The 26,194-nt window shown below is 40.7% G+C and overlaps 3 protein-coding genes across 5 annotated transcripts; 1 reads left to right on the top strand and 2 right to left on the bottom strand.

Moving 5' to 3' along the window:
- Window positions 1-4,219: 4,219 nt before the first annotated feature.
- On the bottom strand, window positions 4,220-6,066 carry LOC110516260 (apoptosis-associated speck-like protein containing a CARD). The gene is made up of 3 exons (XM_021594781.2): window positions 5,654-6,066; window positions 5,189-5,257; window positions 4,220-4,622 (listed from the first exon to the last, which is right to left on the bottom strand). The coding sequence occupies exons 1-3, from the start codon at window positions 5,916-5,918 to the stop codon at window positions 4,360-4,362; spliced, it is 597 nt and encodes a 198-aa protein (XP_021450456.1). The 5' UTR covers window positions 5,919-6,066; the 3' UTR covers window positions 4,220-4,359.
- A 157-nt stretch (window positions 6,067-6,223) lies between these two features.
- LOC110516250 (protein C-ets-1) lies at window positions 6,224-11,645 on the bottom strand. Its single transcript, XM_021594774.2, has 8 exons — window positions 10,123-11,645; window positions 9,842-9,923; window positions 8,837-8,953; window positions 8,603-8,677; window positions 8,258-8,458; window positions 7,714-7,986; window positions 7,334-7,452; window positions 6,224-7,195 (listed from the first exon to the last, which is right to left on the bottom strand). The coding sequence occupies exons 2-8, from the start codon at window positions 9,921-9,923 to the stop codon at window positions 6,914-6,916; spliced, it is 1,149 nt and encodes a 382-aa protein (XP_021450449.2). The 5' UTR covers window positions 10,123-11,645; the 3' UTR covers window positions 6,224-6,913.
- An 862-nt stretch (window positions 11,646-12,507) lies between these two features.
- LOC110516190 (Friend leukemia integration 1 transcription factor) lies at window positions 12,508-26,154 on the top strand. 3 transcript variants are annotated; one of them, XM_021594751.2, is made up of 10 exons: window positions 12,511-12,742; window positions 19,384-19,589; window positions 19,789-19,958; window positions 21,364-21,567; window positions 21,683-21,757; window positions 23,528-23,599; window positions 23,821-23,883; window positions 24,017-24,064; window positions 24,395-24,478; window positions 25,066-26,154. In XM_021594751.2, exons 1-10 carry the CDS (start codon window positions 12,725-12,727, stop codon window positions 25,587-25,589), a joined length of 1,464 nt encoding a protein of 487 aa, XP_021450426.1. In that variant the 5' UTR covers window positions 12,511-12,724; the 3' UTR covers window positions 25,590-26,154. The 3 variants fall into 3 exon arrangements, with proteins under 3 accessions (XP_021450436.1, XP_021450426.1, XP_021450431.1); XM_021594756.2 differs by lacking the exon at window positions 12,511-12,742 and adding an exon at window positions 12,777-13,296 and having other exon boundaries at window positions 25,066-25,607; XM_021594761.2 differs by lacking the exon at window positions 24,395-24,478 and having other exon boundaries at window positions 12,508-12,742.
- Window positions 26,155-26,194: the final 40 nt, after the last annotated feature.

Genomic DNA, 26,194 nt, shown 5'->3' with positions numbered 1-26,194 from the left:
GTTCTTTGTGAGTTTTGGGTAAACAAAGTATCTAGCTAATGTTGGATTCTGTATTTTACATTATAGCCATTAGCATATATACAGTGCCCTGCGAAAGTATTCAGCCCCCTTGAACTTTGCGACCTTTTGCCACATTTCAGGCTTCAAACATAAAGATATAAAACTATTTTTTTGTGAAGAATCAACAACAAGTGGGACACAATCATGAAGTGGAACGACATTTATTGGATATTTCAAACTTTTTTAACAAATCAAAAACTGAAAAATTGGGCGTGCTGCCACCACCATGTTTGGCAGTGGGGATGGTGTGTTCAGCTGTGTTGCTTTTACGCCAAACATAACGTTTTGCATTGTTGCCAAAAAGTTCAATTTTGGTTTCATCTGACCAGAGCACCTTCTTCCACATGTTTGGTGTGTCTCCCAGGTAGCTTGTGGCAAACTTTAAACAACACTTTTTATGGATATCTTTAAGAAATGGCTTTCTTCTTGCCACTCTTCCATAAAGGCCAGATTTGTGCAATATACGACTGATTGTTGTCCTATGGACAGAGTCTCCCACCTCAGCTGTAGATCTCTGCAGTTCATCCAGAGTGATCATGGGCCTCTTGGCTGCATCTCTGATCAGTCTTCTCCTTGTATGAGCTGAAAGTTTAGAGGGACGGCCAGGTCTTGGTAGATTTGCAGTGGTCTGATACTCCTTCTATTTCAATATTATCGCTTGCACAGTGCTCCTTGGGATGTTTAAAGCTTGGGAAATCTTTTTGTATCCAAATCCAGCTTTAAACTTCTTCACAACAGTATCTCGGACCTGCCTGGTGTGTTCCTTGTTCTTCATGATGCTCTCTGCGCTTTTAACGGACCTCTGAGACTATCACAGTGCAGGTGCATTTATACGGAGACTTGATTACACACAGGTGGATTGTATTTATCATAATTAGTCATTTAGGTCAACATTGGATCATTCAGAGATCCTCACTGAACTTCTGGAGAGAGTTTGCTGCACTGAAAGTAAAGGGGCTGAATAATTTTGCACGCCCAATTTTTCAGTTTTTGATTTGTTAAAAAAGTTTGAAATATCCAATAAATGTCGTTCCACTTCATGATTGTGTCCCTCTTGTTGTTGATTCTTCACAAAAAAATACAGTTTTATATCTTTATGTTTGAAGCTTGAAATGTGGCAAAATGTCGCAAAGTTCAAGGGGGCCGAATACTTTCGCAAGGCACTGTATATGATTAAATATTATCTGATGTTGGTTGTGTGAGGTGTCTGCATTTGTGCACTGGAGCATCATTATGAGATTAAACAACTGCTTGCTACTTGCCTGTTTGTGTGTGACAAGAACTGAGTAACATGGTGTGACCTGCATGTTGCAAAACTGTAGATAACAGCCCAGCAGATGCTTTGTCCTTGTGTTTGTATGTAACAATATTGAGCACATGGTGTGACTTGCTGTATCTTACAAAGTTGTGATAGGGAGGGGTGGTCATCACGAGGTTTAACTGAAATGGAAAAATACTGAACAACACAATAGCAGGAACTGAGCAACTGTTATAACTAGGTGGTGATACCAGAACAGTAAGAATCTATACATCGACGGAGGGAGGACTCAAAGAAGCGCCAAGAGGTGGGGACCCGCCTGAGCGCCTGCGATAGGCTGGGCAAGTTTAAACCACGCCCAGCCTCTACTGTGATAGGCCAACAGACGGGTTGGGACAATGTCTATCACAGTATAAGAACACTGTTTACATACATCTTGTCAGTTCTCTGTTCTGCCCTGCGTGGCATTTACATTGAGCCCGTATATACGAAAGTTGCATTTGCCATTTATTACTTAGCTAATAAAAAATACATAGTATAAAATCGGTGACTCATTGTTATATTTATCTTGATACCAGATTCGAATTTATGCAAACCCTTCTCATTCGTTTCAGACAGTATTATTTCACACTAGGTTCAGCGCCAGACGACAATCAGGTCGGATCACCTAGGTATAATAAGAACGGGTCGGACATGCTTGTTTGGTGCTGTTAGCTAACTCTCCCAATGAATGCAGGGAGTGGACGTTTTTGTCAAATCCTGTGTTTTTTTAAACTACAGATAGACACTGAAGACAAACCTAATGTGAACAAATGTGGCTTTTGAATATGCTAGCAGCATGGTCTATTGATTTTGTTTTATTACGTTTTATTTCTAATACATTGAGTTGACTGTTCAATATTAATTTGTTTTGTTTAAACAAAGCATTGTCACACAAGCCTACTAAAATGACATTTTGTGCAAGTGGCCTGCATTTTTAAACAGATGATGTGTGTTATGGGTGTCAGATGGCACAGTGATGCCATCTGTTGGTAAATGTTCATTACTGCAACTCATGTGTTATACCGGTGTGCTTGAGATACCCGGATGTGATTGTGACGTACCTGAACAAGACTGTTTATTTTTTTTATTAATTTCAAATCAATGCATAAAGCACATGAGGGAACACAAGCATACATAGATTACAAATAATAGACAATCGAGCTAGGGGGTACAATATCACATTACAATTACACAAGGACCTTAAGGGACATGCATATACTTACAATTCTAACAGCTTTTTTGTTAGTAGAGCATTTAACTGTCTTAAAATACAGTTCAATTTCTTTTTGTAGGGTACGAAAATGTGATTTTCTGTTTGTAAATTTACATTTGTGTATATGAAATTTGGCCAAAAGAATAATGAAATGAATTACATAAAAATGATTCCTGTAACACCTAAAGATTTTGCAATTGTTTTAGATGCCATTCCCTCAGGTGTTGTTATGTTATTCAGGAACGTGTCAAGACCTGACCCTCAGAGCCTACCTTCTGTTGACCCTGTTGACCCATCAGTAGGAAAGATTTGTTTCTCTTTTGGTCCATTCAACAACAGAGCGATACGATCCTTGTTTCAGCAGGATGTTGTATCTATACCTTATGTCATGCCTTATTGGAATGGATTTATTGATAATATCTGTTGGAAAAAAGTTTGGATGTTGCCACACACCTACTTGTTAACAAAATTAAGGAAGTTTCCTTTAAAATTATTCATAAATATTATCCTGCCAACCACTATATGAAGAAGTTTAAGGAAAACATCAACTCAAATTGCTCCTTTTGTAATGACCACCCAGAAACAGTTGTGCATTTTTTTTGGCATTGTATGCATGTAAGAAAACTGTGGGAAGACATCAGTAGGTTTATAATTGAACACATTTATGAAGATTTTACACTATTGTGGAGAGATATACTGTTTGGATTCTTTACATACAATAGAAAGTACCTGAACAAGACTGGTTACTCGCAACAAAGCCTCTGTCTCGTCATTTAACATTCAAACAATGTGTCCTCCCCAAAAAGAAAAAAGACACGGTGAATGTGTTGTACATGCAACTAAAGGCAGAATTCATTGGAACGTTTAAAAACAGGCTAATGCCGCGTTCATGTGTTGGTCGGAACTGGGAAACGGCATTTACGACTTGGAACGTTTAAAAACTGGCTAATGCTGCGTTTGTGTGTTGGTCGGAACTAGGAAACGGCATTTCCGACTTGCTAACTTGTTGAATGCAGCACGTGTATAACTACAACCAGCAAGGAAGTCGGAAATGTCAATTTCCTAGTTCAGACTAGCTCAACCTGTTCGTAAGTCGAAAATGCAGTTTCCTTTTTCCAACTAGCACATGAACGCGGCATTATGCCGTTTACGTTTACGTTTACAGACAGCCATATATGGATGTTAGCCTGTAATCACTAGCTAGCAACCAAAAGAAACCAAACAGAAGACTGATGCAAACAAAGCAGAAAGAACGAAACGGAGGGACCTACCTGAATGTGTCCAATGGAAACTCTAATGAGACTAAAAAATACACTCCTGGTTACCAGTCTGTTTGTGCCGTCATCATGCCAGTCCTTGCCGCTCCTTATGCAAAGAATAGCAACTAATTGACCAGACAGAACAAACAGATCTAGGACCAGGCTGTCAATGGCTCTCTTACGTTAAGCAGACGTTTACATTCAAATGGCCGTATGCTTGTTTATGTTCAAGAAACAAATAATTGTTCACTAATTTGTATAGGTTGCATAACACTATGTTACTACATGTATTCGTATGTTTTCTATTGTTGAGTTTTTTAAAAAGCTGGATGATCATAATTCACCACACAGTATATGCTAATGAAAAGAAAAAAACAGAGGCCAATATAAAATGTATTAATTTATTGCAAACTTTGGAGACAATTCATTTTTCCAATTTAAGAATGTACTGTAAAACAGAGGGCATTATTATCATCACATTTTTGTCGCTTGCCTTAAAAAAAAAATGTGAATGGCCCCTATCTCCATTATTCCCCCTTCAGGTCACTGATTAGGAATGGCTCCATCTCCATCAGGATATCTAAGAATATATCTTTGCCTTTGGGCCCACATGCTTTCAGAGGGCCATCGTAGAGCTCCCTCATCCTGTTCTGGGTGGTTCTGTTAGCCTTCACGTCACTGTAGGCGTTTTGGGTGATGATTCCCCTCTCCAGGAGTCTATCCAGTAGGGGTTCCACCTGGCTCACTCTGTCGATCAGGGCCGTCCGGTGATGGTCCACAAAGTGTTTATCTGAGGTAGAGACAGGACATGGCTTGGGACTTTTGGCAGTGATGTTAATGTTGCGTGTGTATGTCGAGGATAGGCGTGAGGCACTTTTTCTAATTCATTCAGGATTAAATAGGCTATGGGGAGTGAAAAAAGTCTGTTGAAGATCCTAGAGGGCAGCAGTAGCACCTACAGAATGTTGGAGAAGAAATTAAAAGGAAGGACTTTTGTGATTGTTCATCAAGATAAATACTTTGGGTATTGAATGTTTCCCCATAAACCATCACTAATTACAGTAAACATACGCTACCGTTCAAAAGTTTGGGGTCACTTAGAAATGTCCTTGTTTATGAAAGGAAAGCAAATTGATTGTCCATTAAAATAACAATAAATTGATCATAAATACAGTGTAGACATTGTTAATGTTGTAACTGATTATTGTAGCTTGAAACTGCTGATTTGTAATGGAATGCATCGGAGTACAGAGGCCCATTTATAAGTGACCCCAAACTTTTGAACGGTAGTGTACATTTTAATAACGTCATCCTATTTGAGACATTAGGCTATATAACACCTGGTTTAGTGCTTACCTTGGTTCATCTTCGTTGGTCCAGTTGCACTTTCCATTCTATCACCAGATGTTACGCAAGATCCCGGAGCTGTAAAATAGACTTCATGAGACGCCACCAATCGAATAAAAATATTGAATAGTAGGGCCTAAAGATAAATCAGCAAGCAATCTAAATGTGTTTATTGCAGAATGTATTAGGCCTACTTTTAGTTGAAAATTAATATATACTACTGTACGCTATCATTCTGGTCAGAAGAGCAAAATAGAATGCTCGCATAAGTGAAAGTAAAACTGTCAACTTCCTTATAGTTTTCCTTCCCTACGTTATGGACATTTCAATGTAATTTATTTAGGCCCTAGATCAAATCAAGTTTTGTTCTAGCCTACTTTTGGGTTAACTGAAGTGTTTTTAAACCTTTCAAAGATATGAAATTAAATATTTGTAAATGTCCAATGGACGTGCCTCCTACTTTATTCGACTTACATTTCTTGAATTCCATCAGTTCCTTTGCGACATCTTGGCAGTTAATTGCAGCCAAGACCTCTATAGCCACATTCACAGCCCCGTCTTCAGTGAAGGTACGGGTCAGAATGTCTACCAAGTCCACTGGGTCAGCTTTCTCAACAATGCCCCTGCGAACTTTTGGCTCCTGCTTGCGGTCACAGAGCTTACGTCTGAACTTCTTCAATTCAGCCTCTCCCAAGTCATCCAGGACTCCAATTAATATATCGCCAACGGTTTTCGACATTTTTTATGCCAAACTGTAATTTAAACAAGGTTTTCTAACATTAGGCTACGTGCCTTCTATTCTGTTGTCTAATAGGCTACTGACTGTATTATCTTCAAGATACTGTACAATTCGCACCGTCACACGTCATAGGCCGAGGGGAGGTCCATCAGCAGACTCCAGCAGAAACAAAACAGCCTAATCCATTCCATTTTTACAAAAATGTAATATCGAATTTATCTTAACAAATCTATTATATTATTTGTATATATTTTTGCCTGCTCATTTTAGTTTTATACCTTTCGAAATAATACAGAAAATGTAAATAGTATTTTCAAGTTATGTACAGTTTATTTACAATCATTTTACAAACAACATTGTTCCCTAAATCATGTAAATCACACATTATATTCAACAGAACAAGCATTGTCCCTCTTAGCTTTATTTTGTCAGCAATAAAAGAGGTAGATATGTAAGAGTATAAAAATAGACAGATCCTCACAGTCAAAGTTATTGTCAAACATTGTTCAACAGCATGGGTGCTAAGCAGGGGTGTCATGCACCCATTATTTTAGAGGGGGCAAGAAGTACTTGAGGATGGAGGAGGATTGTTCAATACTAACCATGTCATTACCATAAAGAACATCAGTATTGGAGACAGCTGGGCTTACCGTTTCATTGAGCTCTTACTCTGCTGATGTTAATAGGAGGTAAGTCATACACTAAAACCAAATCAAATTGAAGGCTACTACATACTTTTTAGTAGTGCTGCAGCAACCTCAACACGCCTACTTCCCACAGCTATGGCTACTACTGTATCACTTGGTAATAAAAGTGTTACACCGAACATTGTCTAATGTTGCAGATAGAAATCCCATAAATAGAGCCGATGTTATTCCTTTTCTACATGTCAAAGAGGCATGCTTGTTCTACATAGCACATTTCTAGTGATGTAGCCATAACACTATCAAGAGACAATAGCACCAATGAGAACCAGTGCTGCTGGTACACTCCTTCTACTGCGACGCCCATGCTTCGCTGGACACGGGTGATGATACTGGTGCCCCCTGGCCTTGCCAGGAGGACTCTGTCCCCGTGGGTAAAATGTTCAGGCTGGCCAGGACCTCCTGTGCCGTCTTTCCCAGCATCCCCTGCACGTCCAAGACGAAGCGGTAGACGTAGCGCTTGCCCGTCGTTTTGTGGATGATGTTCTTGTGGTAGTAATAGCGCAGGCCACGGCTCAGCTTCTCGTAGTTCATCTTGGGCTTGTTCTTACACTGGCCCCAGCGCTTGGCCACCTGGATGAAACACAAAGGGGGTGATTGTTAAAAAATAACCACAAACACATGATAGCATATTCCCATTGCTCAATCCTATGCTGGTTTCCAACTCCTCGTGCGAGTGGTTAAAATCTCACAATCAGTAGAGAAACTCACCTCTGCTGGGTCGGACATCTTGAACTCCCAACCGTCTCCTGTCCAGCAGATGAAGGTACAGCAGGCGGAGTCTAGAAGCAGCTCCAGTAAGAATTGCCACAATTGGATGGGCCCTGATCCTAAATAGAGAGAAAATGCATATGAAAAAAATCAGAATTGTATTATCTTTAGCCCTAGACTGCAAACAAAAAAGTTGTTTTTGCCTGCTACTCTTAAGATATACTATGAATTTGTTTCAATTTAAAAGAAGACACAGTAATGACAAAAGCACATTCTCGAGCAAACCCACAATCAGGCTCACACACTACCGACACACACTACCCACGCTCACACTTGTATAACAGTAGTAATGATAAGTCATGATAAGAGACTAGTCTCACCTGGATAAACTGACATTCCCATCACTTGTCCTCTTTCCCTCTCGTGTCTTTGGGAGTGTGTACTTTTGCGTTTGGCCACACGGGGGCAGTATTGCTCTGAAGGCTGCTGTGGTCCAGGGGTTGAGGAACAAGATGGAGGGTGGTGAGGGGGCAGCAGGGATGCGCTGTAGCTGGAAGAGGGGTAGTCTGGCCAGAAGGAGGGTGACTTCTTCTGTGCTTCTGAGTCGTACAGTTGTTCACCTGAGTGACGGGTGTAGCTTTGTTCAGCTTCACCTATGGAAGAGGAGGAGTTAGACATTGCATATATTATTCATGTAATCATAGCCTATGGATTTTTCTGTGTGGTTATTTTTACAAGTTAAATAAACCAAGAAGAGCTGGTAATAACAGACAGCTTGAAAAATGATTTGAATTAGACATTACACAGCCTACAAAAAAAACAACAACTGCCAATATGTTTCTGAACACAAATAGGCCTAATGGTCATGCATTGGTTAATTTCATTTTTTTTTGCATTATGTCTCAAATGTGTGGTCTTTCTTACTGAGGTGGTCCAGGCTGACAGTGCTGGGGGACCCGCCGTGGCTCGTTCCTTTTCCAGGGAGGAAGGAGTTGCTGGTGCTAGCATCCTCCATGCCCGGGCTGAACTGTCCACTCTGGGCTGGAGAACACAGGGGCACAAGGCTGTGATACGTCTGGGTGGAATCCTGGAACCCCGCTTGAGACTGGTCCAAAGTCAGCCCATCTAGTAATGGATAGAGAGAGAAAAAGGAATGAACAATCATGATCAATATTCATTCATTTCTAATACTACAACAGGTGTTGATAATAGAATCATTCTCAAAATGATAGAAACATATGGATTGGAGAACAGGGGACTGACACTCACCACTTGGGTATGATGCCCAACAGTTAAACTCTGGGTATGAATCCAGGTTGAACAGGACAGAGTCACTGGAGGTTACTGAAAAAAAAGAAGAATGAAAGACGTCAACAATAAAACACGTGAGCAACATTGGAAGTTAGGCCTGTCAGTGACCATTGACTATCTTGTGATTTTTCCCCCAGAATGCTTATCAGAGTGGTCAAATAACAGCCTCTAGAAGAGTCTTCATATGCGTACCTTTGCTGTCGTACGGACATGGATTCTTCTGCAGCTCTCCATAACTCTCTGGATACTGTTGCTGCTGCCCTGGTCCTTTACTGTCCAATAGAAAAGACAGGTCTTCATCACTGTAGTCTGGAGGTCACGGAGATAGAAGAGAAGGATCGGGATGAGTCAAAAGGCATAAAGATCTAAACAGAACTCAAAATGGAATAGAAATAGAATTGGTTTAGAATGTAATAAGTTATGAAGGGGTTACAAGCTTATCTCTAAAAACTGTCTAACTGCTATTCTTGAAGCAATAATAATGTTATGGTCTACTACTATTACTCATTATTCTTATTTACGTTTAATAATAGTAACAATAACACATCAAAAGATCTATTTAACAAGTATTCTGAGGCACCCAGAACAAAATCTCAACCAGACCCATTGTAGTTGAATGGAGGGAGAAAGGGAAACAGAGGGAAAGAGGAGGAAACGCCAGTGGAGGGAGCGTGACAGAGTAGTGATGAAGGGGGAGGAGAGGGGCTCTAAATCTGTTGGAGAAGGAAGTCTGGAGGAAAGGATTAGGGAAAGAGAGCGGGAGGGTCTTTAACCCGACCACCCCATCTCGCTCTACCTCCCTCAGTCAGACTAACATTCCTACAAACAGTGCATGGACACACACCCCAGCACCCCTTTTCCTGACACAGCCCTCGGTTGGGTAGAAGAAGCAGATGTCAAGGTCTCACTTTGAGTTTCTGACAGGGCTGATGAGATACTAACTATGCAAAAAACATTTCCGTTGTCCTTCAACTACTACACAAAGCTACAGGAAACATAGCTCAAAATCTTATCATAGAAACATGTGGACACTCTGAAAGTTATTTTCAGAGTGTACAATGATAAATAATAAAGTTGATGATTAATCATAATACTAGTGGCGTTGGTGGCAGTTATTTGGTTTGGGGTGTAGTTCAATCTGAACTGATGCATTGATCAGTGTTTATCAATAAGTTATCCAATGAGAACATGACATACCATATGATGCAAAGTCCAAACCAGCAGGGACTTCCTGTGTCCTGAAATCTTCCATATAATATCCAGCTTGGTACATATCCATCTGTGTGGAAAAAGTGGAATACATATGTCATGCCCATTTTATTGTGGAACATCTTTTTCATACAATTTTACATCTTTGTATAATTGGATTTCTTTAAAATGGTCTCTGAAAATGTAAATATATATTGCATTCTTAATCATTTTAAGTGTTCTAGCAGGCTGCACACATTAACTTAAATTCGCAAGAGGCAAAATCCTACCTTTATTTTAGAGTCTCTGGTATCTATGTTTCTCTCGTTGGATTTCAGGATGGTATCCCAGTACGTATTTGACGGGAACAGTTGCTTCCACTTGGAGTTCAGAGTTACAGTTGTGTTGTCTCCCTCTGCCCGGCCCAGTCCCGTTATAAAGCAGCGGAGCTTTGAGGGGCGTGCCTGCTCCCCGGTGCAAAGGAATGTGTCCTCTTGCTTCGTGACTCCCCGGTCCCAAAAAACTGCTGTTTAACTGGCCGTGACGTCAGCCACGACTCACGAACACAGATTTGGCAGCCAGACACACACCCATTCACAAAAATGTATCATAAAATGGTCAATTGATCGCCCAACATCTAATTAACATTGCATGCCCAATTGGCTATCTTACTCCCATGATAAATTGACAACCCATTCATGATCATATAATGTATGGAGAGTTTATTAGTATATTCATAGATATATTTTATCGGAATACAACTTGATCTACAAATTATTTTATTTAAATTAGGCCAATATAAAACTAGCCAATGTACTGAGAAAATGTTTTCCCCCAATTAGGTCAATAGCGACCTAATAGGCTACACCAAAACGCCTGTATGCCTATCAATTGGCTATTGACTTAGTCATTAAACAAAATTAATGGAAATCATTACCTTTTTCTATGCTTGGCAACATCGACTAAGCATAAACCCATGCCAGCCAGGGCGGAGGACAGATAGGGTGTTTTAAAAATCAGAACTTGCAAGTTGCTTATAATGAGGTGGGAGGCCATGAGCATATCTTTAGAAGCCAGTCGACAGAACAATAGCCCGTAAACTACATGCTGAAGCTCTGAAATCACGGTGTGAGTGGCCTGAGCAGATAAGGCCCACACAAGCGCCTTGTATAAACAAACACCGCAATTTTCCCCAGCAGAGAAAAAATACATCTGGAAAAGTGAGCTGCCAAGTCGTGCACGGTGTGGGAGACACACGAGTCGTGATTGGGACCCCCCGTCTCCAAACAAGGACACAAGGGGTTTCGAGTTACACAACCTCCTGGCCGACCTAATGATGAAGAGTCCATCATCAAGTCAACTGGTTTACCAACTGAATGACACAATGAAAAACTCCAGAATATTACAAAGCTGAACAATGCTATAACCTTAATCAAAATGTCTCATAGATTATCTTAATAAATAAAAATGGGCCTAAACATTGTTCAGTGGACTGAAGGGACAGTTCAAATATATTTCGTTATTTCTTTCCACAAATGAGGAAACATTAAAATGTATAAGACAGAAAATGCATACTAAATCTAGGCATACTAGAAGGCTATTAATGCTGTGCCTTGTAAAGGGCTTGGGATCATCTCAGCTGGGCTATTTATTTATTTGAATTTATTTTGACATAAAAGGCCAAAGAAAGTTTCGATTTTCTGAACATATTATGGTGATAGACAAACTAAAGTAGGTTACTCCATGCATGCGTTAAAGCCAGATTGAGACATAAGCAATGTGTGGTAGCTTTAATGATAAACCCATGGAAATGTATCATTAAAAGACAAATCTTTTCTAATGAAATACAGAAACTCACATTTTCTATTGTCTAACTTTGCACACTATTAAATAATAAAACAACGTTTTATGAATTTGTTTAAAGTCACCTTTTACATTCAACCTCACGGAAGTTCATTGGGTCTATCATATTATAGCCATATCTATAGTCACCATCTATAGGCCTACTTGCTGACTAAGAAAGTAAAGGTCTTAAAATATGCCCTTTCCTACATCGACGATAGATGGTTATTTGTCAGAGAACGTTTAATGATTCGTTTGCTAAGGGGAACATGGTCTTACTTTGTAATGAGGTTCTTTTTATCACAGTGTGCAAGTTTGCGGTCAGAGATTTTTTGACATCAGTTGCAATTTCCGGAGTCATATTTAGAAAAACTACAGGAAGGGTATACAATGTTCATTACCACTATGGTTATTATGGTGAGGCTATTCAAGTTTAAGTTTAGAAAGTTGCAAGCAACAGGCTTTTGAATGACAAGCGAATGTATTCATCTCAACAATGCCCAATAACAAATTAGAAATAGGCCTACATTCATTTGTAAATTACATGTTGCTTGGAACACACATTATGTAATGTGTTTGTGCACCTCAAAATGCACCATATTTCTCAAAACATTTCTGAATGATAACAACACTCGGAGCAATGCCTATAGAAGCCCAACCATATCTGCACCTTTATTGCTCTATGTCCAATCATCAGCCTGATCAACTTTTAGGCACAGTCAGATTAGGAAGATTGTCATCGTTGGTTTGTAGGCTAATCAACAGGTTTGTGTGTGCAATGTTCTAAGAAATTAAAAAGGACTTCGTTTCACCAGTAGGGACCCAGCCCTAATGCGTTGTTAGAGTGACTTCACTTCCCAATTTAGAGTGAGAGAGAGAGAAAAAAGCTGCCATCCGGTTATGGACTAAGCAAGAATTGTTGCTGCAATGGTTTGCGCCAAAGGGTAAATGCGCTTGTGTATGGGTTGATGCGATTCAGTCAGGCTATCCAGACTAGTTATAACGTGTTTAAATGACTAAATGAGAATCAACGACTGAGTGACTGCTACAATGGACTGTACGATAAAGGTAGGCGATTGAACTGGTTTTAATGTCGCTTGTGAAAACGATACGCAGCCACCCACTGAGTTGTTTAGCACGTCTCTGAGTGAGAGAGGCAAAGCGGTGATGCGAGGTCCCCACTCTTTCCTTCTTGTACAAAATTTCCTCTTCCTTCCCGTTCGTGGTTGTATGTCGGCTCTTTAATAACACAAGTAACCACTACATCTTTGCACACCGATAAAAACGAAATGGTGTCCAGCACTGCACGCGTAAAAAGGGGCGCGCAAAACTCGCTATTTTAATTGTTTCGTTTAATCAAGTTTAATGCAGACGTTCCTGGGTTAAAAGCACATATGCTAGTTTAGAGAAAGTTCAAGGTGATTTAAAAAGAAGTGATGTACCTGTCCCAATTGATGATAAAGACGACACCTTTGAGGCACATTACACAGCATACAAGCAATCTTGATTAGTACAAGTTTATAGGAGCGCGCTCGTGGCAGGTGTCTTGGCGCCATGGAACGTATTTGGAGTAGAAGGCTACTTTCCATAGAGTTGGAGGATCGAAATCAATGAGATGACTGGTATTTCATATTTTACATTTCTTTCGACATTAAATCATAATTACCACAACATATGAATAACTGTTAGGATTATTTTATCCAATTAACAAAAGGACTTCAGGAAATGACTCTTCTTTAATCGATTTATTAAAATGGGGGTAATGTAGAGACGATCTCAAGCTTACCGAAATTGATGAGAATAACTAGGCTACTAGATTTGGAATGGATAAAATATTGACTTATCTAATGGTTCTGAAACGCATTTTTGTCATGAAGGTGGGGCAAAAACCCTGACCAAGACAACCGAACAGCATCAATTACAAATATAAAGTATTGAGGTATTCCTTGTTATAGCATTACCGATTATTATTTTCACATAATAGGGTGAATTTAACCAAACAGTTAACGAATAGTTCGACAAAATATGTAGCACCCGATTAAATAGCGTGTCCTGTAAAGCAACAAGGACCTTCAACTTTGAGAAAAAAGGCACTAAAACAACGAATGGAAATTCTGCCAAGGTTATAAACCTCACGATCAATTCAGCCTATTTGCAGAACGAAACATATCAATTTAGAGGCTAATAACAAAACGAAATAAACGATTTAACAGGTTTTGAAATTGGTTCCTCAACCATGTTGATGATATTTTGAAGTAGCTAAGGCATTGGAATAATCCATTTGCATTAAAATGTTATTAAACTTGATTAAAATGTATACGCTTTGGACCAACAACTTTAGCCTACTTTCACGCATTGCAGGTGTCCATCCTGTTTCTCGTCCACTGAAATCAAATCACTTCCAGAAACGTATAACGAAATGATTATTACTTTGCTTCATACCCTATAGAGGTTACAACACATAGGACTAACATACGTAGGCTACTATTCAGATAATCTGAGGGAGGGAATAAATAGGCTACTTCTGGTTACTGAAAATGGATGTTATTACAGTGATATAGAGAGCGTAATTTAGGAGCACGCACGTACACACACACACACACTTTTAAAACTTAAATATGATGGCCCATCTACTGAAACATGGATATTTTCTAAAACATCCAGATAAAGTCAGTTGTTTTTGTCACAAAGTTATTTAAAGAATATAGAGGCCTGAACTGCAAACAGGAGCGCTTGTCAGGTGTCGTTATCTGAGCTCTGCAGGCTTCCTGTCTCAAACCTCAGACTTTCCGCACACATTTCCGCTCCATCCACACGAAAAAGGCAGAGTCTTTGCAAAACAGAATCAAGTCACTGGATGTGTCGAGGCACTGCAATGTTTTAGATGTGAATACATTAACTCTGAATATAACTAAGACGACCGTGCTCATACTCCATGTGTATCCTTTATTATTGGCAGCTACAGTACATGCTTTATGTTCCTACTGGCTAAAAGCCATGTAACAGAAGCTATGATGTCGCCATATCAAAAGTTGTGAAAACCACATGTTTTTGCATGTTGAAGGAGCAGCTGCTGCAGGCCTTTGCAAAATCAGCTCGATTCAACCTCTACTTCTGCTTTCTTGGCTTCTACACCATATTGAGGACAGAGTTGGTCACATGTTACATGGATCACCGTAGTGAATTAGTGATCAACTGCATACAATAAGCAAAGTTTCTTGATATGTGGCTCTGGTTTCAATGGGCAGTTATGTATTCATTTAAATTGTGATAAACAATAGCATAATGAACTTTCTTTTAGTTGTACACTTTTTATCCATTGACTTTTTAAAATCATAGACGATTGAATATTTAGCGGAGTCAATCTTTTCTTGTTTGGCAATGAACATTCACCTTGGTAGACAAACTCTTTGCAATGCGAGGCCTCTGTGGAAAGGCACCATACGCACAGATCAAAGCTAAAATACATTCACAACATAAATCAACTTCAGCAATGATATAGAACAAAAGTTAATCTAACCATAGTTATGCATTGCAGTCTACAAGCCTTTGATTTAGACTAGTAATCAGTCTCCCTTGTGGATCAAAGATATACAGTTAAAGTCGGAAGTTTACATACACCTTAACCAAATACATTTAAACTCAGTTTTTCACAATTCCTGACATTTAATCCTAGTAAAAATTCCCTGTTTTAGGTCAGTTAGGACCATCACTTTATTTTAAGAATGTGAAATGTCAGAATAATAGTAGAGATAATGATTTAGCTTTTATTTCTTTCATCACATTCCCAGTGGGTCAGAAGTTTACATACACTCAATTAGTATTTGGTAGCATTGCCTTTAAATTGTTTAACGTGGGTCAAAAATTTCGGGTAGCCTTCCAAAAGCGTCCCACAATAAGTTGGGTGAATTTTTTCCCATTCCTCCTGACAGCGCTGGTGTAACTGTCAGGAGGTTTGTAAGCAGTGGCGGTTCTAGACCATTTCAACTGGGGGGGCTAAGCTGGGTCCAGTTGTACTGTTAGAGGGGCAATTTACATTAGACGTTATTGTTGTCATCTGTTTCTTCACTGCATTGCAGGCAAAAGACCATGTTAATAATTATCATCGTTGCCACTGCCTAATAATGGATGTAAAAAAAGAATGATAACTAATTTTTGCTATGTAAAAATTATTTCATACTCCCCATGTGTGGGGCCACAACGGGGTCCAAAATTGTTGGAGGCCACTGTTTGTAAGGCCTCCATGCTCGCACATGCTTTTTCAGTTCTGCCCACAAATGTTTCTATAGGATTGAGGTCAGGGCTTTGTGTTGGCCACTCCAATCCCTTGACTTTGTTGTCCTTACACCATTTTGCCACAACTCTGGAAGTATGCTTGGGGTCATTGTCCATTTGGAAGACCCATTTTCGACCAAGCTTCAACTTCCTGACTGATGTCTTGAGATGTTGCTTCAATATATCCACATAATTGTCCTCCCTCATGATGCCATCCATTTTGTGAAGTGCACCAGTCCCTCCTACAGCAAAGCACCCCCACAACATGATGCTGCCATCCCCGTGCTTCACGTTTGGGTTGGTGTTCTTCGGCTTGCAGGCCTCCCCCTTTTTCCTCCAAACATAACGATGGTCATTATGGCCAAACAGTTCTACTTTTGTTTCATTAGACCTGAGGACATTTCTCCAAAAAGTACGATCTTTGTCCCCATGTGCAGTTGCAAACCATAGACTGGCTTTTTTATGGCGGTTTTGGAGCAGTGGCTTCTTCCTTGCTAAGCGGCCTTTCAGGTTATTTCAATATAGGATTCGTTTTACTGTGGATATAGATACTTTTGTACCCGTTTTCTCCAGCATCTTCACAAGGTCCTTTGCGGTTGTTCTGGGATTGATTTGCAGTTCATCTCTAGGAGACAGAACGCGTCTCCTTCCAGAGCGGTATGACGGCTGCGTTGGCCAAGGGTGTTTATACTTGCGTGCTATTGTTTGTACAGATCAATGTGGTACCTTCAGGTGTTTGGAAATTGCTCCCAAGGATGAACCAGACTTGTGGAGGTCTACCATTTTTTTCTTGAGTTCTTGGCTGATTTCTTTTGATTTCCCCATGAAGTCAAGCAAAGAGGCACTGAGTTTGAAGTTAGGCCTTGAAATACATCCACAGGTACACCTCCAATTGACACAAATGATGACAATTAGCCTATCAGAAGCTTCTATAGCCATGACATTTTCTGGAATTTTCCAAGCTGTTTAAAGGCACAGTCAACTTAGTGTATGTAACCTTCTGACTCACCGGAATTGTGATACAGTGAATGATAAGTGAAATAATCTGTCTGTAAACAATTGTTGGAAAAATTACTTGTGTCCCAACCAACTTGCCAAAACTATAGTTAGTTAACAATACATTTGTGGAGTGGTTGGAAAACTAGTTTTGTAAACTTCCGACTTCAACTGTATCTAGGAACTGTAAGAGAGATTAGGTGGGAAGCAGGTGTTGGACAAGTAAATATTTGTTTGCTTTTGCACTGTGTTTGAGTTCCAATAGAGGTTATTAAGCTAGAGTTCTGTTGTGGATGTAAGGATGTTTCACAACAGTTGGTAGTATGGTTGTGGTACAAGGATGTGTCACTATTGGTGAACTGTGTGAGCACCACCCTATGCGGATGATTCATAAGATGATTATCTGATGTGCTGCTAACCATCAACCATTAAGCAGCTGAACCTGAGACAACAGACTTCTAACTTACAGTCCTACATGTTCTGCCTGTGTATGGTTCTGTTGGCTTTTGTATTTTGTTCAACAGCCCGTTTTATGGCAGTATCTAGTATTAGCCTTAGGTGGGCCTAGTACATTCGGTACAAACCTTTCAATAGATAAAAATGGCCTAAGTGTGATAATGCACAAATATAATGAACCAAAAAAAGAATTTCACTTTGACAGCAGAACTGACAGAACTTTAAAATGTGTGTATGCCGTGTGTGTGCAGACAAAATTGTTTTCAAAACTATTTTGTGTCCCTCAGCAACAGGGCCTAGCTTCTACGAAACTCATTGAACAGGAAGTCAGTTGTGGCATTGGCGGTCAGGCCACATTCGGTATATTTGTGTCAGTTTGCAAGCTATAGAGGGAGAGGGAGTGAGGGGGGGGGGAAAGAGCAGGTGTATGAGCTTGGGGCTGTGAATGCACAAATATGCCATTGAAACAATGAATGAACCTAATGAAAGATAAGGAGTTGAACAATTGATCACTCCAATGCATAACATTACAATATGAGAATGGTGCTCATGACACTTTCCATGAATCATTGCTGCTCAGCCTCAACCTCTTCTCAGCTCAGCCCTTAGTTTCACTTCTGCTGTCAGGACCTCTGCACAACATGAGAGGAGGAGAGAGACAGACAGGGAGAAGAAAGAGAGAAGCGAGAGGAAAGAGACAAAGAGAGGAGAGAGAAAGGGTAACGGTCAGGGAGGAAAGTGTGGTGGACCTGTGATGTGTTGTTCCTCTACCACTGAAAACAAACATCACATGTACTAACATTTCAGTATGAGTACTGAAATAATGTCAGTTTGATATATTAATGTCATTCAATTAAGCTTAAATGTTGCTATAGCTAACAGTCCTGTCACTGTTAGTCTGACGAAGGAAATGCCACTAAATGTGTACAATGCATGAAACACTTTACAATGCTCAGGTAACACAATGGAAGTGTGGCACTTTGAACTTCAATCAAGGTTGTGTATTCTTGCTCTCCAACGTACCCAATCCTCCCCTACCTTCATCAACCCTAGGTTGTTTTCCAGTTTAAAAATGAGCCACATCTTTACACAGTGGCCCCCCTCTGTTTCCTTTCCCTTGGCCTGTGCCAAAAGGTTTCTCTGCACATGGGGGCCAGATTTCCTGTGGGCCACCGAAAAAGCCCGGCACTGACGTACGAGCCACAAAGACAATAGTGAAGTCCTAAACACACACGCACTTAGACCTACACATATATACTTACCCACACAAAGACACAAAAACAAGGCCTATCCTTACCCACTGTATAGACACAACACTCCCTCGCAGACAAACACACACACACACACACACACACACACACACACACACACACACACACACACACACACACACACACACACACATACACACACACACACACACACACACACACACACACACACACACAGTGCCATCTTGAAGAATGGTTTGGAGTTTGGGGGCCATTGTCAGTGTTAAACACAGGAAGCAGCACAAAGAAAGCGTCTCAAATCTTGATCTGACTCCACCAAGCTCCCCCCCACCATCACCCCAATCCCAACGAATTAAAACTGTGACAAAGATCAAGGAAGCTCTCATTTCTCCAAACGTCGATGCCAGTGTTCCGCAAGTAACTGCAATCAAACATTATGATACAGCTAAATTGATCAATAATGACAGAGATTTATAAACTTTATGCCACAATCCTCTATTTGCCATGTCACCAATCACATATTCTAAAGACATCTGGAATATGACAAAGTTAGAAACGTGAAATAATAAATCCTTTATCAATAGAACAAGACTCATTAGGGTATAACATTTCATCATGTGTGTTCCATTCAACGTTGTGTGGAAAAACCTCACAGAGGTGTGAGCAGTTTCCTGGCTACCATCATCACATGACTAGTTGTGGCCCATACTTACCGTAACCGCTGACTCCACTGTTTGTCCATGCCGGCAGGAAGCACTGTCCGTGGTGAGCGAGGACCAGTCCATTTTCGAGTCGCCCTTCCCTGCCGCCACGACCATGCACATGAAGGGCGAGATGACGTCACCGGGAAGCTTCAGCCAGGCCTCCGAAGAGAGCCAAGAACCCACCGAGCCGGAGTGGGCCGGGCCGGGAGCACAGAACCCTGGGAAAAGAGGAGAGCACATCAACGGAACCAGGTGAGGGAGGGTGCATCACAATTAGCAGTCTTTGAGAGAAGTTATACAACTTATTTAGTGGTATATATACCACATTCCCACTTAGTGTTATATATTTTTTTTCATTCAAGAGAGTTTACCATCACCATAATAAATACTGCAACAGGATCACACAGAATCATACCAGAATATTACTCATCTCCCCATTCTTTCTCAACAGTCGTGAGTCCCCTGTGGACTGCAGTGTGACCAAACGCTCCAGACACATGAGCAGCAACGAAGGGGGTCAGCTGGCCTACCAGGCCTCATACCCTGAGCCCCGCGCCAGCCCCCAGACCGCCACCACGCCCAACAGCGCCACAGAGGAGAAGAGAGTCATAGTGCCCGCAGGTGAGGTGCCAACACACTCAGCGGAGGGGTGCCCAGATCCTAAGGCACACAAGGATCTGTGAAGAGAATAGGCTGGATTGGTGTTCCCATCATATTGCCTTCACTTGTTAAATGATCTTCCATCATTTGGGAGTCAGCCATTAAGAGCAGATTTTAGGGACTGGGAAGGGAGCACATTTATGGAATGGAATCCAGCCAGTGAGTCATTGTTGGGAGATTCCACCTAAGATGACATTCCAAACATGAGACATTAGGTGTGTGAAATCTATACAATTAATAGACAAGACTACAAGGTTTGATTCTTAGCCTGAGTCACACAGGCCAAGCTATTCTAGTGGCCTTGATAATATGGATATTACATCACAGCTGTGTTAAACAAGGACAAAGAAGACCCTAGGGCAGGGCCCCATCCCCCCCAAATTCTGAACACAAAAACAACATTGATAATTTTTTATTTTGGGACATACATTTTTTTATAAAAACACCAGCAAATCAGCTACAAGGGATTTACATTTTGGAAATCTGTTAAAATTATTCCCACACATAATAGATAAGATTCAAAAATGTAAGCAAGGTTTGAAATGATGTTTTAATCAAATATCCGTTTGGGCATCTTGAGGTCAATTTGCAGTCAACAAATGATTTGTAATTATGTTCCAGCCCCTTGACCATCCGCTCAAGAAAAAGAAAAGTTGATGATCAAGTTGATGATGGTCAGGACCCACTTCTGGGACACTGAATGAAAATGCTTTCAGTGTAAACTTAAACCAAATAGAAAGTATGTAGAAAACATAAAGGACCTATTTATTTATCAATAATAGCCTATAATCTTTGAATATTAACAATCAACTAAATAAAAGCTAGACAATCAGCCCCCATTGATTTTGTAATGTTTGAGCATAAGAACACAACATTAGCCATGTCAAAATGCATAGAATTGTAGGAAATGTAGGAGATTAGCTATAAAACTGCAACATTTTCTCTCCGCTGCCAAGATATGTTTTACTTATTATTTGGTCTGTGTCTGTTTTTTTCACCACTCAACCCTTATGGTGGGTCTCGACTCAAAAAGGCCAACTCAATTGGTGGGTCACAAAGCAAAACAGTTTGGGAACCCCTGCCCTAGGGTACAGACAGAGGCTAGGCGTCTACAAACTGTCTGATATTTTGGGGTATTCATGAGGTTCGTACGTCATCTTTGGGTTCTTACTGTACATTTATAAACACCTTAAGTTTCATTTGAGGAGAAGAAAACATTTACATTTAACTTTTTTTTTTACTCAAAAGAGTAACTTCTCAACTTGATGAGATGATGGGTCTGTGTGAGTTACAACAACCTCCTGTTACCACGACTTACCAATCTCTCTTCCTTCTCTCCCTGTCCTCCTCTTCCTCCTGGTCCCAGACCCTGAGGTGTGGACCCAGGACCATGTGCGCCAGTGGCTGGACTGGGCCATCAAGGAGTACAGCCTGGAAGAGGTGGACATCATGCACTTCCACACACTGGAGGGCAAGGCCCTCTGCAAGATGACCAAGGAGGATATGATGCGCCTCACGTCCGCCTACAACACTGACATCCTGCTCGGCCACCTCAATTACCTCCGACAGAGTAAGGGTTACGGCCTGGGACTCGTAGAAACTTTTCATATGACTATTTTCATACACCACGAGGACATAACTGATCTATGTATCCATTTTGTAACCTTCTTTGAATCTCTTTTTAGGCAGCCCTACTTTCTCCTACCCCACAACTCCAACCAACAACACACAGCAACAACCCAGACTACAGGTTAAATCAGGTAAGACAATTAACTTCACAACTCATTACCAAGAACACAGTGACAGTGTAAAATCCTTAAACTGCATGCATAAAGAACCTGGAGCTAGCGAACATTGAGATAAACAGCCTTAAAATGAGAAGGGGATTCAAATGGAGGGGTTTTGTGGCAGGAATAATTTATTCAAACCTCTGAGGCAGATCAAATACTTCAAAATTAAGTGTTGAGTTGCCTTTTTAGATTACATAGTTTAGAGCGCTTTAAAGTCTTTTGGCGGAGCGTTGCCCTGAGTTGATAACTATTTGACGAGTCCACGTCTCAAGTCAGTTTCAGACAGGAAACAGCTGCACCGGCAGAGAAATGGGCGAGTACGGGTCCCACTTTGGGACACAATTGACAATCTAGTGGCAACAGAGGTGGCCCGGTCAAAAGGACACTCACCCCAAGGATTACTGGACCATCTTCAGCTCTCTGTTTTCTTCTGGCTGCCTCAAATCACTCTTTTAAGTCAGTTTTTGGGCTTCCTTCCATAGACTGTAAAAAAAATATGGACGAAGCCATCGATGACGATACCCCATTGTTTTCTATGGGAATGGTCAGTGGTGCATTTGATGATCAGGGAGTATCATTTCAGTGTGTCCCCATCTTGCTACATGGGAGGAATTTTTGAAAACATTGCATGCGCAGTTTGAGCTACTCTGGGAAATTACGTTGCAGGCTAGGTCAGTGTTGACCTCTCTCATGTAGTAAGGCCCTCCGAGGTACCGCAGGCTGACATTACAACTAAATGATCCTTATAACTTAGTCTGTCCAAGTACTCGGACGTGCAACTGGTGAAATAGAAGCAATTATTGATACCATGATTGTGTTTGGAAAAAAATCCTTCCGTCTATGGCTGCTGGGTAAATACACTTGAATTCAATCACTTTTGACAGTCCCCCTTTTGATTTGAATGAAACATTCCAGACATAATTTGCCCATTGTAGAAGTTCTCACTAAGTTACTTTTTGGACCCAAATGCAAAAACATTCAAGAGATAAAAGGTGCTCATAGTTGACCTATTTTACAAACCCCACCATACCACGAGACAGTTATGTCTTCATCACTGGAACAGATAAACAGTTGAGACTGCTATAATGTAAAAGCTTACAAACAGTGTTGTCAAACTATTTTATACTTTCTTGAAAATAAAAATGTAATTTCACCTGAAACAAATCAATAAACGCTGAAACTCCGATTTGTTTCATATTCAAATATAGGTCCATTCTATTTCTATGATTGACACCCACCCTGTATTCAAGAGCATGTTCTGTCTCAACCAATGGCGGGCACAACACAAACACCTCAGATTATGTAAAGTAGGGTCTAATCTACAACATATGCATATATGAAGAAAGAGTTGACATGTTTTTAGATAATTAACGTTAAAAAGGTCAAAAAGTCAATTTTCATTTAAAAATCTCAATTTATTTGAAAAACCTTTTTATAAGCTTTTAACTGGTATCATATTCAACTGTTTATACTTTCCGGTGATGTAGACATGGATGTCTCATGATATGGTATGCAAAATGGGTCAACTTTGAGCACCTTTATCTCCTAAATGTTTTGGTATTCAAGTCCAAAATGTAATCTTCTGACTACTTCTGCCATGTACAAACATTATGGAAAGTTTTGTTTAAATCAAAAGGGATGCTGTCAAAAAGTGATGGAATTAAAATGGATTCACCCTGCTACCCGTCTGAACTTTCTTCCTGTGGATGCCTCGTCTCACCCTCCCTTCTTTTTGAGCAGAGAACAGCTATGAGGAGATAGGCAGAAGGAACAGCTGGTCATCGAACCCCATGCTGCCTGCAGTAACCAAAGGTACAATAACCGACGTCACATCTCATTCTCAGTGCTTTACATTTCTTGTGAGCACTAAGGTAGATTCATACTAATAGTTGTATCAGATTAGTTCTAGAAATTATTACTACAGTGTTTCACAGTGGAGGCAGAATAAATTCATTAAGTCAAGAATTTTGTAGTTCAAGATGGAATAATAATGATAGAGAAAACTGATAAAACACATCATGTTTATGATTTAGGTTCTCCCATGGAGCACCAACACAGCACCAGAGTCACAGAGCCTCCGCCGAGAATTGTGCAAGGTGTGCATCTGTACTGCTTTTTCGTTTCCTGACCTTAGTTTGTTGTAATACTGGTATAACCGTTATACCATAGTCAAGCCAACAATGTCTTAACAGAACAATCTAACCTTTCCAACCCTGAATTTCCTTGCAGACCCATACCAAGCATTAGGTCCCATCAGCAGTCGTCTAGCCAACCCAGGTGAGAGCATATCCCATAATGCATCATGTTAAACTGGTGAACCAAAAAGGTGGTGACAAATGTGGCCTTTACACTGTCTGCTTTGGTGTCATGAACTGTAACACTCCAAAATAGATTGAATAGGAGAACAGAGGGCAGAGGTATTCCTTAAAAAGAGAACAATTAAGTCGTACCTTCCCTGTCTGGGATGGCACATTGACAAAAATGTCCACCTAGACGATAGCATTATACATTCGCCCTCAGCAAAACTAGGCTGAAACATTTTAATTATTGTCTCCCGTTAACCAGAATGACCCTGTTTGACAGAATTAATTCTGTATCTCCTCACAGAAGGCCAAGCCCTCCACTCCAAGAAACGAACAGGCAAACACAGTTCATACAGGCTGCCTGACCCCAGCGCTCACAGGCCTGTGGGTAGGTTTCTGCCTGGTCCACCCACGTTCTGTCTCTCTCCATGACACACAGTGAAAAAGGTCACATTTGCTGAAGTAGTTCAAACTTGAAAGTGTATTTAGAATCCTGGTGGTATCTCTTATGCAAGTTATATTCTCAGACACAGACACCCATGGGACATAGATTGATATGACAATAGCAAAATAGTCCACGAGAAGGAGATATCAATGGTGCATGAGAATAAATGTAATTGTATTTGTGTCAAATTGCCAGTTGGCAACCTATCCGTTAAGGGATTCATTGACACAAATAAAAATGACATTGATTCACAGTGATAATTCTTACGGTGTTCTGTGCAGTGCACATCGCATAAAGAATGACATGGAAATCAATACACAATAGTAGATATGGATATTCAAGCAAAAAAACAACTTACAAATCTATACAAATACAGAAAAATGAAGTGTGTATGGATAAAACTATACTAATCTATAAAACAATCCTACCCTTAAGAGAAGCATTTCAGAAACAGATCTTGCTCGCTTAAACAGAATCCAGCCCTTTGATGAATCCATTCCCCTCACCCCCTGTCCCGTTTCTCTTCCAAGGCTCTGGACAGATCCAGCTGTGGCAGTTCCTGCTGGAGTTGCTGTCGGACAGCAACAACTCCAGCATCATCACCTGGGAGGGCAACAATGGCGAGTTCAAGATGACTGACCCAGACGAGGTGGCCAAGCGTTGGGGCGAGCGCAAGAGCAAACCCAACATGAACTATGACAAGCTGAGCCGCGCCCTGCGCTACTATTACGACAAGAACATCATGACCAAGGTGCACGGCAAGCGCTACGCCTACAAGTTTGACTTCCAGGGCATCTCACAGGCCCACCAGAGCCACGGCGGAGAAGGGGGCATTGTGAAGTACCAGACTGAGGTATCGTATGCCCAGCCCTACCACAGCCACCAGCCAAAAATTAACTTCATGAACACGCATGCCGCCCCTATGCCCGTGTCACCTGGGAACTTTTTTGGGCCGTCTACAACTTACTGGAACTCAACAACCAGCCCCATGTATCCGGGTTCTCCCATGCCAAGGCACCCAGGGACTCACTCCCACCTGAGCTCATACTATTGAGGTATGGGTGTCTTGCACTAGACTGGATGGCAGAGATTCCTGAAACAGACTGATAAAGATAACATCCACAATGTATCTGGTCTTTAACATCGAAGTTACATTGTAACGCTATGCGAGTTGTTAGTACAGAATGTAAAATGGACAATAACGCTCACGTCACATCTTCAAGCAGAGGCACCATAAGATAGGCAAAAGGAAGAGGGTAAACAATGATGACGAGTAGAGACCAAGGGATAGCCATGAAGGTTCTGCCTTTTTGAATTTCTCAACTATGGAAGCTGAGAATTTGTTCATATTATAGCCTGTGATTCAGTTGTTTGAAAACCATGTTTTTCAATTAGGTAAGTATTTTGTTTAAAAATGTCATTGAGGTCATTGAAGGACTTTAAGGGGAAAGTCACTGAGTGTGGGAAGTGCTAAAACTGTTATGAGGTCTTGATCGCAATTACTATATTCATCGATCTAACATTTGTAAAAGTATCATTGTACAGAATGTGTCATACAATTGTAGCAATAAAACATTTACCCCTGTAGTAATGCTAATAAAAGGAACTTGTATATTTGAGTTGGTCTCCTTTATTTTCTCCAAACCATTGATCATTTTA

The sequence above is a fragment of the Oncorhynchus mykiss genome, chromosome 3 (assembly GCF_013265735.2).
Source record: "Oncorhynchus mykiss isolate Arlee chromosome 3, USDA_OmykA_1.1, whole genome shotgun sequence".
Taxonomy (NCBI): domain Eukaryota; kingdom Metazoa; phylum Chordata; class Actinopteri; order Salmoniformes; family Salmonidae; genus Oncorhynchus; species Oncorhynchus mykiss.
This window is presented reverse-complemented; position numbering and strand designations above follow the sequence as displayed.

Bases quoted from the DNA above. Each gene is read 5' to 3' on its own strand.
- LOC110516260 (XM_021594781.2), bottom strand. From the start codon at position 5,918: ATGTCGAAAACCGTTGGCGATATATTAATTGGAGTCCTGGATGACTTG. The intron at 5,258-5,653 runs GTAAGTCGAATA...TCTATTTTACAG, and splicing joins ACTGATGGAATTCAAGAAAT to CTCCGGGATCTTGCGTAACA. The intron at 4,623-5,188 runs GTAAGCACTAAA...TCTCTACCTCAG, and splicing joins ACCAACGAAGATGAACCAAG to ATAAACACTTTGTGGACCAT.
- LOC110516250 (XM_021594774.2), bottom strand. From the start codon at position 9,923: ATGGATATGTACCAAGCTGGATATTATATGGAAGATTTCAGGACACAG. The intron at 8,954-9,841 runs GTATGTCATGTT...CGTGACCTCCAG, and splicing joins TTTGGACTTTGCATCATATG to ACTACAGTGATGAAGACCTG. The intron at 7,987-8,257 runs GTAAGAAAGACC...CCTCTTCCATAG, and splicing joins TGTCAGCCTGGACCACCTCA to GTGAAGCTGAACAAAGCTAC.
- LOC110516190 (XM_021594751.2), top strand. The intron at 21,758-23,527 runs GTAAGACAATTA...CTTTTTGAGCAG, and splicing joins CAGACTACAGGTTAAATCAG to AGAACAGCTATGAGGAGATA. The intron at 24,479-25,065 runs GTAGGTTTCTGC...TTCTCTTCCAAG, and splicing joins CAGCGCTCACAGGCCTGTGG to GCTCTGGACAGATCCAGCTG.